General features: G+C 38.1%; 1 protein-coding gene across 3 annotated transcripts in view; it reads right to left on the bottom strand.

Moving 5' to 3' along the window:
- Positions 1-18,335, bottom strand: part of MCM8 (minichromosome maintenance 8 homologous recombination repair factor) — a 34,662-nt gene extending 16,327 nt beyond the window's left edge. For all 3 annotated transcript variants that reach the window (XM_081255694.1, XM_081255695.1, XM_081255696.1), the window contains exons 1-9: positions 18,043-18,335; positions 14,836-14,982; positions 14,458-14,541; positions 12,341-12,423; positions 10,971-11,120; positions 9,222-9,325; positions 8,233-8,431; positions 4,713-4,798; positions 194-345 (exon numbers count right to left, since the gene is read on the bottom strand). In XM_081255694.1, coding sequence (XP_081111820.1) covers positions 194-345; positions 4,713-4,798; positions 8,233-8,431; positions 9,222-9,325; positions 10,971-11,120; positions 12,341-12,423; positions 14,458-14,541; positions 14,836-14,980 — 1,003 coding nt within the window. In that variant the 5' untranslated portion in view covers positions 14,981-14,982; positions 18,043-18,335. The remainder of the gene's footprint in view (positions 1-193; positions 346-4,712; positions 4,799-8,232; positions 8,432-9,221; positions 9,326-10,970; positions 11,121-12,340; positions 12,424-14,457; positions 14,542-14,835; positions 14,983-18,042) is intronic.
- Positions 18,336-18,458: the final 123 nt, after the last annotated feature.

Genomic DNA, 18,458 nt, shown 5'->3' with positions numbered 1-18,458 from the left:
CAAAGACTGAAGTAGACTGTAAAAGAAAGGCATGGTGAGCTATAAATAAACTTTTATTTTAGAGGAAAAGTTTCACCTATATAAGAATCAAGTTCTTTAAATTAATGGAAATTCAGAAGTATCTTAAAAACGGAAAAGATGAATGCTGACAAACTACTGAGCGACAACAGAATTGAGGAAAGTTATACCACACCTTCCTCAGCATTTGAGACTTTGACAACTCCAGTGATAGTCACTGTGTCTCCTGGGACACAGCTATCCACAAGATCGTGAACAAGCTCACATTCTATTGTTCGTGGAATCCGACCTGCTTCTCGCTGATCATCAGACATCAACTCCTGGATTCTAAAAAGTTAAACAATTTTCAGTCAGTACATACACTGACTTTGGGTTATTTTGTCAACATATTAACTATTCACGGTCCACATGGTGCTGAGCTAGATAAAGGGCAGTTAGTTAAAAAAAAAAAGAAAAGGTTCAATGGTATATCTAAAACTACTTCAGCCATTTCCAATTAAAGATAGCAGAGGGACTTCCCTGGTGGTCCAGTGGCTAAGACTCCGCGCTCGCAATGCAGGGGGGCTGGGTTCGATCCCTGGTCAGGGAACTAGGTCCCACATGCTGCAACTAAGAGTTCGCATGCCGCAACTAAGACCCAGCACAGCCAAATAAATACATAAATATATTAAAAAAAAAAAGATGGCAGAATGGGCACATGCATTTGCCTACCTTCCCTCTAAAGTGTCCACCAAAATAACAGTCACTAAAAGAGTGAAGAGAAGTTTTGGGGCATGCAGAGGTGCCGTCAACAAATAAGAGACATTAATGAAACTTTATAAAACAGCAAATTGGAAAGTATTGATGGATAAAATCAAATGAATTCCAGAATACACACAGGAAAAATTTACAAGGGTACAAGAGAAGTGGGAGCCAATGTTCTCAGCCCTAGAGAGGCTTCTAAGTTGGAGGTGGCAGGAATGGCGAGTGGGAGCAGATGGCTGAAACAAAACAGGATAATCAACTGAAAGACAAGTCGCAGAATAGCTGTTCAGAAATTATTCGGAAGGTGGGTGCGTAGGTGGGTAGAAGAAGAAGGAGAGCATCCCAGGAAAGCCATCAGGCTTCCCCACCTGGCAAAAACCAGAGCACTGTTTTAAGGAAACAGAGGCATCTACTCTATGAGGGGAACTAAGGTGTCCAGAGAGGATATCAGAGCTCCAGCATAAGCCTCCTCATCCTGGCATTTGAGGAGCCCAAGCCAAATTCAAAAACACATTCATAAAGCAAGATCTGGTCGTCAAAACCCTACCCTCTATCTAGGGATGAGGCTTTTTGAAGAAAAACTCCTACCTAAAAAATAGCAAAGGAAACCTATCTTACCTACTCCAAATAATTTCTCATTCCTCATCAGATATTTGAGGATGAAATGGCAATAATTAAAGAAGGAGAAAAGCATTAAAAACAAAGAAAAAACTGCTTCAGAGTTTCTGAGAAAATGTTACCATCATAAAATAAGAATGAGCTGCTATGAAAGAGAAGCTATTGGAAAACAAGTGTGAGATCAGAAAAATTAAAGATATGTTTATAAAAATCAAACACTTACAGAAGGGATACAAGCAAAAGCCAAAGAAATCTAGAAAAGAGCAGCATAAAGAAAACAAAGGGTGAAGGACAAACAATTGAATGGATACACCTGATAAGAAGCCCAAAGAGAGAAAATAGAAAATAGATATTCTAGAGTTGAAGACAACTCTAGAAGAAAAGGGCCAATCAGTATCAAGCAGGATGAAGACGTGACTAGATAGACTCAGACGTTTTCAGAACACCATGGATAAAAAGATTACGAAGAGTAGGAAAAGTGCTAAACAACAAAGTTATAGTCCAAATACGAAGCATGTTAAAATATGGGATAATTCAGTGGAGTATAAGAAAAGAATCCTTTTTGATTTTGATGCTTGGATCATTTTCCTTTAAGGGGCAAAAAAGCCCAACAAAACAAAACAACCCAGTGACACAAATTACACTTCTTTCTCTTGCCATCTGATCACCTGACTTGATTCTTTGTTGAACAATATTTACGTTATCATAAACATGTAAGTGCTGTTTGTTGGTTTCATTAGATATGACCTATGAATAAAACATGGAAGATAATTCTCATTAGAAAACAGAAGTAAACCTTGACAATTTAAAAGCAACGTCATACTGAGAAAAGGTGGAAGGGGAGAAGGGACAGCAGGTACCATGTCTCTAACATTCTCAGCTCACAGAGCGGATAAGTAAAGTGAAGGAAGAGACATAAGAATGTTGTCTAGAATCATGTACAAGGCAACAAGAAGTTGTGGGAACTGTGGCCTTCTATGCTGATTGAGTGTTTAAAAACATACACATTACTTTAAAACTTTTTAATTTAATCACTTAAATGATGAATGTAAGCACAAAACCTGCTCCATGGTTACCCACTACTTTCACCCTCAATGCATATTTAAACACTGGCGAACTGCAATGAGAAGTGTCAGAGTGACACAACATGCTAAGATCACCTTGCTTTAAAAAAGTATATTTTTAGGGACTTCCCTGGTGGCGCAGTGGTTAAGAATCCACCTGCCAATGCAGGGGACATGGGTCCGATCCCTGGTCCGGGAAGATCCCACAGGCCGTGGAGCAACTAAGCCTGTGCGCCACAACTACTGAGCCTGCTCTCTAGAGCCTGCAAGCCACAACTACTGAAGCCCGCATGCCTAGAGCCCGTGCTCCACAGCAAGACAAGACACCACAATAAGAAGGCGGCACACTGCAACAAAGAGTAGCCCCCACTCACCAGAACTAGAGAAAGCCCGCACGCAGCAACAAAGACCCAAAGCAGCCAAAAAAAAAAAAAAAAGAAAAACAGTATATTTTTAGACTTTTCTTATTAAAGGAACACATATTTCTATGTGTCACCTTTGTAAAAATTTAAAAACACAGATAAACAGAAAGAAAAAAATAACAATTACTTTCATCTGACCTCCCAGACAGTATACTCTCAACATGTTTTTGTATTTACCAGTGTTTGTTTTTTTTTAAATAAAGTCAGTATTGTACAGTAGAGAACATTCTGTGACCTGCTTTATCACTAAATTCATTGTAAACATTTTTGGATGTCATTTCAAAACACTCTCCTACATCATCATAATTAGTGGCTACACAATAATTCATAGTACCATCCATTTTATAATATTTTCTTCAGATGTTTAGGTTATTCTCCATTTTTGGTTATCAACACTGTGAAAACATACTTTCAGCAAGCTATTTCTGCACATGTTGTGACTGTCCTCATCAAATGAACTTCTAGAACTGGGACTGCTGCAACTGTAAGCCTTCGATTCTGATATACACAATAAAGCTGTGACCTTGACTCATCCAAACATTTCAATGCACTAGTTGAAAAACAATAACTTAATTCCTTATGGCCATCCAAGCTAAGGCTCAGAAAAAATTGAAACTGAGTTTACTGTATATGGCCGGAAGGAGGCCTTTCTTGTAGAGCAAAAAATCATTTTATATACCTATATAGCCATAGAATAAAACAATTAATTATGTAAGCTAATATTGCATTAACGAAGTTTTACTATAACTAACTCATTTAAAATGAACCGGAACAATACCTTACTTTTAAAAACTCAAGAAAAGGACTTAAATGTCTTCCTTTTCTCAATCATCTACCCCCCTAAGTTTGATTTCCTAATATTAGGAGATTACCATTCTAATCCAGTTAAAATATTTAAGCCTATTTTTAGTCTATTTTTACCTGAAAACAAAGAAATTTTGTTCAAATAATTAAATCACTCTGAATTTTCTATGCATGTACTGTGAACCTTAGAGCACCTTTGAGGACATCACCACCCCCTTCAGTGGTGGAAGTGCTATAGACATGGGCTGGAAACCAGGCTCCCCCACATGATCACACTCAAGAGTTTTAAACATGTCATCTTTTATAAAATGGAGTGTCTGTAAAGATCTCAGCATAGTGCACAGTTTATTACTGTATGTATCGGTCTTGGTTTTTATAGGGCATTAGGTCAAGCTAGGACAGGGTTTGGTAGCAATCTACTTCACTTTTCCCCTATGTTCTTAGTTTTTAAAGATCATCTGTTTCAGCCAAGTTTCCTGGATAGCACCCTGACTTCAAAACTACCCATTATTTTATATTTAGGGATGAGTTATGGGACTACAGCCAGAAAAAAATGGAATAAATTGTTAAAAATATACACACATAGAGAAAACTATCTGACTTAAAAAAAAAAGTTTTTTTTAATCACCTATAGAAAATGCCTCATGGATACTGTGAACATAAGATGAAACATATCTATTTCTAAGGGATTCTCTATTTTAAAACTTCAAAACAATATTATTTCTAGGATATCACATTATGGAATGAAACATACAGCTTTGCTTATATATACATCCAATTCAATGAGTCACATAAATGAGATATAAAATGATTTCTCAATAGCAAAAGGACATAATACTTGTACATTAAATCCTTTCTGGAATCTGATAGAAAACAAATCTCAAATAAAGACAATTATCACTCCAACACGTAACTCTGCACCAAGTAAACCTTATCACAATCTACAGATAAGAATCAAAGTATAATACAGGAATACTGTAGATTTACTTGGCAGTATGAGGGCTCTAAAACCTGCCTTTTATTTAATAGTCCGATTGCTTACTTGATTGACTGCCAGTCCATCGTAACTGTGAGAGGAGAGCTTCGGAGAGCAGTAAACGACTTCCCTCGACATGCAGGCACAGGACACTGCAACAAGATTAATTCTCATTTAAATTTTGATAAACTACAATCATACCTCAGGAAAATTCAAGTTAAAATGCTTCATTTAGTAGTGGTTTAAAAGTTGGTCCCAGAATGGTATTAAAGTAAGATGAACTAAAAGCTGCAATGACTTTCTATTTTCTTCTGTATTGATTTTGTTTTTGAGGCACTTTTTCAGCTGGTCCCTCTTGATGACTGCTCTTATTCTTTCTGCTGTGGGTATGCAAGTCTCTTTACACACCTGTCACACCAAGCACTTATTCCTTCCTTTGTGCCCAAGTAGTCTCCCAATCCTTGAGCATCCCCTTGTATCCAGTCCCACATACCCAGCCCCAATCCTCCCCTTTTCAAAAGCCTTTCCTGGGTCTTCTTTAATCCCCAATTCTCCTATCTAACCTCCTTTTGCACTGTTTGTATAGTATAATATTTATTGTACCACACAGGCAGTCCTCAACATGTAAGTCAGTTGTGTTCAAGTTTTCGTAAGTCATTTGTTTGCTGTTTGTACCTCAAGATGCATTTATAAATACAGAGACTGTGGCAGACTGTGTTTTCCAAATACGGTTATAATAGTATCACCCTTCAAACCTTTCTAGAACCTTGCCACTCCCCTATAAAGAGCTGGAGTCTAATTTCCCCCTCCTGGGATGTGGACAGGCTTGTGACTCACTTTGTAACCAACCGAATGTGACAGAAGTAATGCTGCCTGACCTCTGAGGCTGCTTCGAAAGAGGCAAAGCCATTTCTGCCTGTCAGCTGGACCTCTGTCTCTTGAAGCTATTGGCAGTCATGTGAGCAGAATGAGTGTCCTGAGCTGCCATACTGTGTGCAAGAAGCCAAAACCAGCCCACACAGAAAGACAACGTGGAGGAGAGATGCTGGCCAGTGCCCAGTCAGTCCAGTCAGTCCAGTCGCTTGCTATTCCAGCTCCATAAGAGACCAAGAGCCAGAAGTACCCAGCCAACCAATTCTTCCAAACTCCTGACCCACAGACACCATGTGAAATAATAAAATGATGGTTGTTATTTTGAGCCACTATGCTGTAGGGTGATTAGTTATGCAGCAATAGTGACTGGAACAGAGATCAGCTGGAACAACTGTCTTTCTGATCACTTTGATTCACTGAAGTTCAGACACGAGTAATGAAGTCAGCGTTACTACCTACTGTATTAGAGGGCATGGAAACACCTTGACATAATAATGTTTACAGAAAATATCCGATTTAAATCAGGATTTAAATTCTGGCCTCTCCAAGGAATTCCCTGGAGGCCCAGTTGTTAAGACCGTATTTTCACTGCTGAGGTCACAGGTTCAATCCCTGGTCGGGGAACTAAGATTCTGCAAAACGAGCCAAAGGGGGGAAAAAAAAAAATCTGGCCTCTCTGACCTAAAGGCAGTCCTGAATCTTAAGCCCAAATAGTAGGTGACACCCATTTACCAACACCATTGATTATCAGAACCAGTGGCTGAATCTAACATACTTTGTTCTTCCTACAAGAGAAGGAAGCCTTAGGAATTTCAATCTTAGTAAAAATGTAATAAATGTTAAACTTATTAAAGTCTAAGGATGATAAAGGCAACTCTGGAAAAGAAGAATCGGTATGGCAAGTCTTTCTACCTTATCAGAAGTTTTAATAAGGTCAATGTAAATAGGATTGTGTAGACCTGGTACAGGACCAGTGAAATAAAACAGACTCACTATGTCTATGGGAGCACAGTGTACTACAGATGATGTATTACACATCAGTAGAAATAGAGGGCTTAATTAATAAATGGCGACAACTGGCTTTCCACCTAAAAGAATAAAATTAGATCCTTAGCTTTATGCCATTCACAAAATTAAATTTCAGATGGACGAAAGATCTAAATAGAAAAAACAAGACTTATAAGTATTGGAAGAAAATGTAAGAGAGATGTTTATAATGAGTGAGTGAGGAAGGCCTTCTTAAGCCATGCAGAAAATGTAAAAGTCATAGGAAAAAGACTGATCAATTTAACCATGTCAAAATGTATTGATAAAACTCTAAAACAAAAAATGTACCACAAAGTTAAAAGATAAACTAAAGACTGGGAGAAAATATCTATAATGTAAGAAATCAATGCTCAGTATCTAGAATTCATAAAGAACTCCTATCAATAGTATAAACAGAAAAATGAACAGAAAATTCAATAAAGAAAGAAACTGAATGGCCAATAAAGATGTGAAAAGATGCTCAAACATAACAGAAATCACAGAAATTCATATTAAAAATGAAATACCATTTTACACCCATCAGTGTGGCAAAAATTTAAAAACCTAACAATACCAAGTGTAAATGAAAATATGGGGAAATGGTAATCACTTAACACCACCAGCAGGGGTGTAAGTTGGGACCAACATTCTGAAAAGTACTTTGGCAACATCTAAAAAAGTTAAAAATAAGCATAGCATATAACCGAGAAATTCCTCTGCTAAGGAGACATGCACAAGAATGTTCTCTGCAGCATTATTTGAAATTGTGAAAAACTGGAAACAGCACAATGTCTGCCAAGAGCATGGATAAACAGTGGCTATTCATTTACTCCACACAATAAATGAAAGAATTAGATATAAGAATTAGATATAATTATATCTAGAAAGAATTAGATATAATTATATCTAATTAGATATAATTAGATATTAAGACAGGTAGAACTCCAAAATAACCAAATGAAAAAAAGCTGTAATTTGTTACATTCAGTGTATCATTTACGTAAACATAAACAAAACAAATCCTACATATATAGTCAAATATGAAAATGCAGACTTGAGGAATTCATGCTGATTTCAGAATAGTGGCTCTAAGGGTGGAACAAAGTTAATGGAACTGAGGAGGAAACAGAGACTTTACCTTTATAACACTTAATATTTTTTGTAAAAAAATTAGCTAAATATTTGCCAACTCATAATGGTAGTACACAGATATTAGTTACATTATTCTCTACACTTTTCTATAGTTTTAAAATTTATAGTTTAAAAAAAATTAACAAAAAAGGAATGCATCATTTTCCAACAGCAGAATAAAGGAAAGAAAACAATATGTGTACCTATTAAGTCAAAATATAAAAATATGAACGGGAAGAATACAAATTAACTTCAGGATAATGACTGTCTCTGGGAATGGTACAAGCAAGGAGTAAAAAAGAGACAAAAGCTGTACCAGTAATGCTTTACCTCTTTCAAGATACAGCTGGAGCTGGCAAAATGTAAATTCTGAGGGGTGGGTAGAGATGTTTCGTTTCTTTATTTTCTGTACCCTGAAGTATTTTATAATTTAAAAACTGAAAATAAACAATAAAAATAAGCTCTGCATTTAGAAACACTGGGAAATGTTTTCTGTAAACTGATTTGCCTTCTTTACCAAGATAAAGAAGGAAGTAGTTAAAGAACATGGTATCACCTTTGTGGGAAGATTATATTTTCCATCTGGAAGAGAAAAACTCTGAATTTCTCCACATGCAGCACAAAGAAAAGCCATCTTGGTACAAAGAGGCTTTATATTACTGACGCGAACAACTGTGCCTCTCAGAGCAATGTATTTTCCATAGTAATTTGCTCGGACATTCTTGAGCTGTGTTAAGGGCTCATAGTTGTATACCCTAAAAACAAAAACAGGAACATATTTATCTATACATTTACAATGAGCAGAAAGCTGAGGTTGTCTGCATTTTCACAAGTCCCTTTTAGAAGCAATTATGGAATTCTCAAACCATATCACGCCCATATATATCAGGAATTTTACAAGTATTAAATCATTCTTAAAAAAAACAAAGTTAAATCTTCCCTTTTCCTCTTGTCTCGTTGGCTGTTCTCTAGGGAAAAAGGAAAAAAATAATGCCAAAAGGAAAGTCTCAGATTCAGCAATTTCTGAGTCTCCAACTTCTTTTTCGAGAAATGTTAGGAAATGTCTTTTTTAAATTCTAAGGAAAAAAAAACCAAACAAACAACCTGGATGATTACCTTATTCATCTCTTCTAATGAGAATTTAAAATCTTATAATACAATAAAAAATTGAATTCAAGAAAAAATTCCATTTGTTCTCTGTGTTTAATAGAAATCTAATAATATTAACAAATTTTAATCACACCACTTAGTGTATCACATGGATTATTAAATGTAAATAGCAGGGTCTTGATAAGCATACATCCAAAATCAATGCTTACAAAAATTTGCAGGTTCACAAATCAACTTATTTAGGCAGAAAAAGCTTATTTCTATCATGATCTCTTCAAATTCAGCAGGTTCACTTGGGTGTGATGACCAATGAGTTAGTAAGAAACTCATATGCTTTTTACTGATTTCTTTGGGTTTATAAAATGAGGTTCTCACTCTTAAATAGTCTTTAATGCCTGTTTCTGAATAATACTTCAATACCAGCAAATTCCTCACCTTGTATGAATGTGTGGCACATTTACCATTGTTTCACCATTTCTAGACAATCCTTCTTGGGCTTGTAACTCAGCTGCATGCCTTTCAAGATCCTTAGTTAACACCTAGACAAGACAGACATTTACTCAAAAGTTTGAAAACAAGATATCCTCTTGAAGCAGAACTCTTTTATAGAGAATATGAAGTTAAGAATATAAACAGTTCAGAAGAGCATATTAACAGAACTCTAACTGCCCTTTAAAATTCTGATATTTAATTATGATTACTTATTTTATAGTGGATTATGTTTTACCTGGGATTTTGCAGTCCTTGGGCTGGAAAACTCCAGCATCCCTGTCTGCTACCTTCTGTCTCAACTAAACCTAGTATTAAAAGTCCTTACAGTAGCCCCCCAAAGCTATTCTGGATGGATTCTGGAGAAAAAATATCTTCTACTTCTCCAAATTCAGTGATTAAGATAAGGAAAATAAAGATGACTTTTGAAATAACCAATATTTACTTCCTTGGCATTTGACATTAAGTAAAATAAATATTTAACATCTACTTGTGTACAAAGCAGTATGCTGCCAGTCTGAAAAAATGAGATGCAAATATGCAGCTATAATTGCTACCATAAAGATTTATAGACAGAAAAACCATGTGAGTTTTGAAAAGGGGTCATGAGAAAGGTTTCAGAGTGACAACTGAGTTAGGCCCAAGACATTTGGACATGTGAGGCAAGGGGCATTCTATGCCAAATGGACAGCACGTGTAAGAATCCTAGAGGAAGCTTAGTTTAGCTGGATGGCAGTGAATGAAGGAGAGCAGGGAGAGGAAGTTGAACCAGGTTATGGAAGGCTTTCAGTGCCACACAAAGGGTTTGGATATCATTTGGCAGGGAAGAGTCACCACAGTTTCCAAGGACAAATCGTGTTTTACCACATATGGCAACAGTTAAGGAAAGATAATGAAGTCTTACGACAGAGGCTGTTAAGGATGGAAAAGAGGCGGATTTAAGAGATATTTTAGAAATAGAAGTGAAAGGATGTGGTAATTTAGACATGAAGAACTAATGAGAAGGACTTCCCTGGTGGCACAGTGGTTAAAAATCCACCTGCCAACGCAGGGGACACAGGTTCGAGCCCTGGTCCGGGAAGATCCCACACGCCGCAGAGCAACTAAGCCTGTGCGCCACAACTACTGAACCTGCGCTCTAGAGCCTGTGAGCCACAAGTACTGAGCCTGTGTGCCACAACTACTGAAGCCCGTGCGCCTAGAGCCTGTGCTCTGCAACAAGAGAAGCCACCGCAGTGAGAAGTTCATGCACCGCAACGAAGAGTAGCCCCTGCTCACCGCACTAGAGAAAGCCCGCACGCAGCATAGAAGACCCAAACACAGCCAAAAATAAATAAATTAATTAATTAATTTAAAAAAAAAAAAAAGAACTAATGAGTGAGAGGAGTCTGAAGACAACAGCCAAGGTTCCCAGCCTTGGGTCACTAGCAGTGTATACATATTTGCAACGAATCTTTGTAATGAACCCTCACCTGGATACCCTGACCTCCTCTGCTTTATGTCCAGTCCTCAGTACCACTTTAAGACACACCCTAAACCCCACCATGCCTATGACGTCTTCCTCTGACAGGATAGCAACCTTTCAGTTCTAGCAAAAGTCTGTTGGTAAAAACTAAGAATCTTTTAGAGAAGGTACTGTTACTGTGAAATCTTCCTTTAAAATTTTGACAAAAGTCTCACAAAATCAACACTTACCTGATGTACTGCCAGACCCATGCACGCCAGGGTTTTGTCAGGTGTATCCCTTAATTCATTTGCTATATTTGGTATCAACTTAGCTATTTCATCATCTTTTGTCAGTTCTTTAAAATCCACCAAAATACTTCCCTTTCTTTCTATTTCATCCTATAAAATATTAAGGTATGAAAATAATGATTGCTTTTTTACCATATATGAGCATTCAATCACATACTTTGAGAAAGCATATAATGTTAATATAGTGATAATATCAGCTCATGCAGCTCAATATTAAAAAAACAAACCCAATCAAAAAATGGGTATAAGACCTAAATAGACATTTCTCCAAAGAAGACATACAGATGGGCAAGAAGCACATGAAAAGCTGCTCAACATCACTAATTATTAGAGAAATGCAAATCAAAACTACAATGAGGTATCACCTGACACCAGTTAGAATGGGCATCATCAGAAAATCTACAGACAACAAATGCTGGAGAGGGTGTGGAGAAAAGGGAACCCTCTTGCACTGTTGGTGGGATTGTAAATTGATACAGTCACTATGGAGAACAATATGAAGGTTCCTTAAAAAGCTAAAAATAGAATTACCATTATGACCCAGCAGTCCCACTACTGGGCATTATGCCCAGAGAAAACCATAATTCAAAAAGACACATGCACCCCAATGTTCATTGCAGCACTATTTACAATAGCCAGGTCATGGAAGCAACCTAAATGCCCATCGACAGATGAATGGATAAAGAAGATGTGGTATATATATACACAATGGAATATTACTCAGCCATAAAAAGGAACGAAACTGGGTCATTTGTAGAGACATGGATGAATTTAGAGACTGTCATACAGAGTAAAGTAAGTCAGAAGGAGAAAAACAAATATCGTATATTAACGCATACATGTGGAACCTAGAAAACTGGTACAGATGAACCGGTTTGCAGGGCAGAAATAGAGACACAGATGTAGAGAACAAACATATGGACACCAAGGGGGAAAGGTGGTGGTGGTGGTGGGGGGGGGATGAATTGGGAGATTGGGATTGACATATATGCACTAATATGTATAAAACAGATAACTAATAAGAACTTGCTATATAAAAAATAAATAAAACTAAATTTAAAAAGTTTTTTAAAATATGGTGATAATAAGTACTATAAGTTTTGTGCCAAGCACAGTTCTAATATTTAAAATATATTAACTTATTTATGTCTCTTAACAACCCTTTGTGGTAGGTATTAATAATACTCTCATACTCTCATACTCCAACACAGTCCAGTGTCTATAATCACAATCACTAGCACCTCAAATACATTGTTCAATAAGATGACACATAAAGGTGGACTAGTAGCTTTGTTATGCAAGAACCTTACCTTATCGTATAAATCAATATGCCTTGTGAAAAAATTTTCAAATGCTTGAATCTTCTCAATAAAAGGAGAGCTGTCACTGTAAACTAATCCAACAAATATGGCATCAGCACTAATAAAAATTACACACGTACAAGCGTATTTTTCATGAGACAGAAGAAATACTATATACATGGTAGATGACTTCTAATTGCTGTACATTCTGATTACATTTAGATAAGAACTGGTATAGAATGTAAACATAAGATTCTAAAACAAGTTTCGGTCTGCATAATCTGAAAGGCAGATAGGAAGTGTCTCTCTCTAAAGGCACCAATAACTGAAAATCTTTACATTGAGCTGTGACACCGAGTGAGATCTACTAGTTCAAACAGCTTACATAATAAAGCGAAAACTCAAGCTGCATAGCTTGGGTTCTTGTGATCTCCACAGGGAGATCAGCTCCATGCTCTGTGACCACCTAGAGGGGTGGGATAGGGAAGGTGGGAGGGAGACGCAAGAGGGAGGGGATATGGTGATATATGTATACGTATAGCTGATAGAGTTTGTTATACAGCAGAAACTAACACAACATTGTAAAGCAACTATACCCCAACAAAAATGTTAAAAAATAAATAAATAAAATATGTTGAGGTTTAAAAAAATTTTTTAACTCTTATTTCTTTGCAAAGAAAATCCTACTAGTCCCAATAGCCATTTGTCAAATCCCTTCCTGAGATCAGGAGAGGCAGACTACCACCCGACTCTGGTCCCAAAACTGTAAAGTTATCTTCCACATTGTAAAGTTCTATAACATTTTTGAATTGGTCTCCCACAGAGAAACAGTACAATGAAGCAGTTTGGAAGTACAACTGGCCAAAGGCAACTTGTGAACTCCATTTTTAGAACCAGTCCAAAGATCACTTCTAGTATTCTGAGCTAACTGCCAGGGAAATACTGTGGGTGTTAGTGGCTAATGCATCCTAAAGCATCAAAAGACACATCAACTATGAAACCTAACATTTCTATACACCAGAGAAAAACAGACTTTCAACACAGAAAACATGTGTAAATCACTTCATTCATTCACAGAATGAATGCTGAGTGCCTGGTATGGGGCAAGATCCTTGCCCATAAGCAGTACAGTCCGGAGGATAAAAAAAACACAGATATACATGAACACAAAACCCATATCTCATAACAAACAAATAATATTATCAGAGCATGGGAAAGATGATTCTCCAAACCCATACAGACAGACGTATGATGGGAACTGATGTTCTGGATTACAAAAAGGAGATTCCTTAACTACGTTAGTACACAAACTGTGTTGGCTGTTGTCTCTTGATTCCAAGCCTACTCTTCTATGTTCAGCTTTGTGATTCTTCAATCAAGATCTGCACAAGGAATGTCCCAGACTCCTGTAAGATTCTGACAATTAGAGGCAACCTTAGAGACTGGCAGGTGGCAGGAAGGAAGGAACTTATTCTTGTTTCCAATTCTTTTCAGCATCTCTCCAGCTACAGAGGATAGCTACAGTTCTAGCCTCCAGCTCTAAGCACCAACCATGCCACTCTCCTGCCAGAATTACCAGCAGCAACCTGCTTAATTCGCCTCGGTGGTCTGAGGACAGCTCTGAAAGATATCCTTCAGAGGTCCAAGCACAGCTTTGTGGGGTGACCCTCAAAGGTCAAAGCCACAGCTATGCTGTGGCTCCTCCTTTCAATTCTTAGGTTCTGATAACCTCAGCACTACTTATCTTTTGTTCCCTCAGGCATAAGGGTGGTTGTTGCTTTCCAAAGTTAACACTATCTGGGAGTTTACCTCAGTGTTCCCTTTTTGCTCTTTCAGTCTTCTATCTGTATACCCAATTCCCTGTATTAAATCCTCTTTCTGAAATACCTAGTGTGGTTTGTTTTTCTGACCTATAGAAAAATGAAAAATTATGCTCTTGAAACATAAACATAATTCAATTGTTTGGGTGAACTAAGATTAAAGAAGAGGGAATATATATATATATATATATATATATATATATATATATATATATATATGCCAAATGAACAGTAATATGAGATGTAGCATCCAAAAAAAGTTAAAGAAAATAAGACTTATGGTACTTTTTGCACTTTTAACTCTACCTTCTGACACATAAAGCTTCCAGCCTTTATATGGTATGAATTGATCCAACGTTGACTGTAGCAGCAAAGAGTGTGGGGTTTGTTCTGAAAAAACAAACAAAACCACAAAAACAGAATACTAGGTTAATAGAAACAGAACAAACATTTTTTTTTCCTATTTGCTTCCCCTTATAACAACGAGACCCTGACATGTTATTAACAGAATATCTAAGTTACAGATTTCAGTAAGAATTTTGGATATGAACATCCAAATATTACCTTAAGGGTAATGTCAAATAAAAGACAGACAAATTTGAGTTAAACTGCTTTTCATGACAGGCATGAACAGATTCCTTCACGAAGGAAAAAAAAAATTGCACTATCGTTGGTCTCCCCTACCAGGATGTTTTCCTGTGGCTTTATTCAGGTCACGTCTATGCTCTAGTTCTCTCCATTTTCCTGAGAAGCTCCCACCACCTCTTCCTCTTTTCCAGCTTTGAAATCTTCCCCGTCCAAATCCTCCGCCTCTGTACTCTCCATTCATGTCTTTTAAAAGATAGAGATTAGGAAAGTCCTCATCAAAACTATAGGAGAAATAGTGCCCCTAAAAATGTATTAACATAGTAAATAAGAAAAACTAATATATATTATAGTTTGAGACCAGCAATGTTGCACAGCATGGTACAAACCCCAAACACTCTGCAGTAATTCTTCTAATCCTCATCTCTTTTTAAGGCATACCACAGATGTTTAACCAAGTATACTGAATGCTTACGCCTTTTCTTATTTTTGTCATGGGATTTATCATGGGATAAAAATAAGAAAAGGTATAAGAAAAGGTACCATACCTGTTTTCATGGAACTCCCACAATAGAAATGAAAATAAGACAGGTAATTAACTCTAAGATACCTCTGTAGTGTTGTGAGACTTATTACAGGGCAGCACTGCCTGAACATTATCCTGACCTGTGACATTAGGAATATATCATCATAGCTCCTTATATATAGACAATCCAGCTGTGCCATATCCACTTTTATCAGCTATACATGGATATCCTTTTTTTAAAAATTAATTTACTTTTTTTATTTTGGCCACACTGCATGGCTTGTGGGATTTCAGTTTCCCGACCCAGGCCACGGCAGTGAAAGCTCCAAATCCTAACCACTAGACCACCAGGGAACTCCCTGGATATTCTTACATAGGTATCTAAGACAGATCTTTCTGCGGAAGTACAGGAGTGGGACGGGTACATACATGTTTCAACCTTTCTTTTCCTGTAGGGGCCAAAATGGAAAAGAAGTTAATTTTCCAGATTTAGAACGACTGTGTTAAAATGACAATGAAAGCAAGATCATTTCTAGGCCAATACTGATAGATGGGTTATTTGCAATTTTTAGATAAATTTGTTGAAATGCAATAAAGTTTTTCTGAAAGCATATTCATATTTGTTAATATCATTTTGGGGGCTAATTATCCCTTGCTGCTTTTTTCTACTTTGTACATGGTGAGATACTCATTTAAAAAAAATTTTTATTTTATTTTTTGCCATGCCGTGCGGCTTGCATGATCTTAGTTCCCTGATCAGGGATCGAACCCGGGCCCACAGCAGTGAAAACACTGAGTCCTAACTACTGGACCACCAGGGAATTCCCAAGACTCATTTTTATTAAACTCAAACCCATAAAGATAGTTCCTGGTTGAAAAGCAATAAATCAAAATATAAGTGATCTTTAAAAATGGGTTTTAAGGGGCTTCCCTGGTGGCACAGTGGTTGAGAGTCCGCCTGCCAATGCAGGGGACACGAGTTCGAACCCTGGTCCAGGAAGATCCCACCTACTGCGGAGCAACTAAACCTGTGTGCCACAACTACTGAGCCTGCGCTCTGGAGCCCACAAGCCACAACTACTAAGCCCATGTGCCACAAGTACTGAAGCCCACGCGCCTAGAGCCTGTGCTCTACAAGAGAAGCCACCGCAATGAGAACCCTGCACACCACAACGGTCGCTGCAACTAGAGAAAGCCTGTGCACAGCAACGAAGACCCAACGCAGCCAAAAAAAAATTTTTTTAAATGGGTTTTAAAATAATTCATGTAAGTAGAGCACAGGGCAGTGAAACCATACTGTATGATACTGTAAGGGTGGACATGAAATCATGCATCTGTCAAATCCCACGAAACTATACAACAAAAAGAGTGAATCTTAATGTAACTACGGGTTTTAATAACAATGTATCAATTTTGGTCCATCAATTGCAACAAATGTATCACACTAATGCAAGATGCTAATAATGGGGGAACTGGGGGTGGGGGAAGGGAAGAGGACCTATATGGGAACCCTGTACTTTCTGTGCAATTTTTACAACAATAGTTGTAAACCTACAACTATTCTAAAAAATAAAGTCTGCTGAAGAAAATAGTTTACTCGTACAACTCAATATCCAAAAAAATGAACAGAGGACTTGAACAGGCATTTTTCCAAAGAAGACTTAGAGATGGCCAAGAGGCACATGAAAAGATGCTCAACATCGTTAATCATCAGAGAAATGCAAATCAAAACCACAGTGAGATATCACCTCACACCGGTCATAATGGCTATCGTCAAAAACACAACAAATAATAAATGTAGGGGAGGATGTGGAGAAAAGGGAACCCTAGCACACTGTTGGTGGGAATGTAAATTGGTGCAGCCAGTATGGAAAACAGTGTGGAGCTTCCTCAAGAAATTAAAAATAAGGACTTCCCTGGTGGCCCAGTGGTAAAGAATCTGCCTTCCAAGGCAGGGACGCGGGTTCGATCCCTGGTCAGGGAACTAAGATTCCACATGGCGCAGGGCAACTAAGCCCCCACGCCACAACTACTGAGCTCACGCACCTCAACTAGTGAGCCTGCATGCCGCAAACTACACAGCCCACACACTCTGGAACCCGCGCGCCACAACTGAAAATTAGAGAAAACACGCACGCCACAACTCGTGAGAAGCCTGCGCACCACAACGAAGAGCCCTCGCACCGCAACTAAGACCCGACACAGCCCCCCCAAAAAAATTTAAATGAAGTATAATCTATAAAAATTGAATCACTGTGTTGTACGCCTGTAACTAACATAACATTATAAATCAACTATACCTCAATAAAACAGTTCATATCCTAAGGATAAAAATAAATAAGAATATATCCATAGACTGTAGTGCAATTCATTACAAGACAGCGTATCCGCATCTTTATTTAAAGCGATTTAAATTAGTAAATAAGTTAATAACAAGTTCATGTTATGGGCACTAACAGGGCTTTGATAATCATCTAGACCACACCATACGTTAAGAAACTGAAGACCAGAGAAATGAAGCGAACTGATCAAGATCAAAGTTGTCTGTTGACAGTACTGAGCTCAAACTTCGTCTCCACATTCCCAAGCTGAAGTGCTCCTTCGACAATGCTACGTGCCGTATCTTTTTCAAACGAGGTAATATGGTGAGAACAACTAGTAAAAATTCCAACATAAATGCAAGAGGTAGGACTGGAGAATGGGTAAAAGCCACCCGTCGGGCTTCTATGCTTGGTTAAATACCCCACTTCATTTACGTCTCCTCAAGACTAAGTTCTTACTTGCAAAAGATGGAGGTCCCAAAACTCTCTTAGTTCATGGCTGGGCTGGTTCTCCCTTCCTCTCGGGGGGGAAGCACGACGGGGCGGAGAGGAGACTCCGCGGTCCGAGCTCCTCAGGTGTCCCTGCCCAAGCCCCGCAGACTCTTCACCCTCAGCTCTCCTGACGTCCCCGCGCGGGATCGAGGCTCATCTGTAGGAGCGGCTTGGGGACCTCAGCTTCTCCACCGAGGCCGCACAGCGGAGCCGGAAAATGTCTAGAGCAGGGCGCCACAACAGCTCTGCTAACCAAACCCCAGTTTTCCAAGTTCTTTTTTGGCGCTTCTGTGACGCAACTTCCGCCCGAAGCTGCGGCGAGACCGGAGGGGCGTGATGGAGGGCAGCCAATCAAAGAGATCGGCCTGACGGAAGCCTTGAGG

Source organism: Mesoplodon bidens (assembly GCF_964165515.1).
Source record: "Mesoplodon bidens genome assembly, chromosome: 15".
Classification (NCBI taxonomy): Eukaryota; Metazoa; Chordata; class Mammalia; order Artiodactyla; family Ziphiidae; genus Mesoplodon; species Mesoplodon bidens.
The sequence above is the reverse complement of the archived record's forward strand: the minus strand, read 5'-3'. Positions and strand labels throughout refer to the sequence as shown.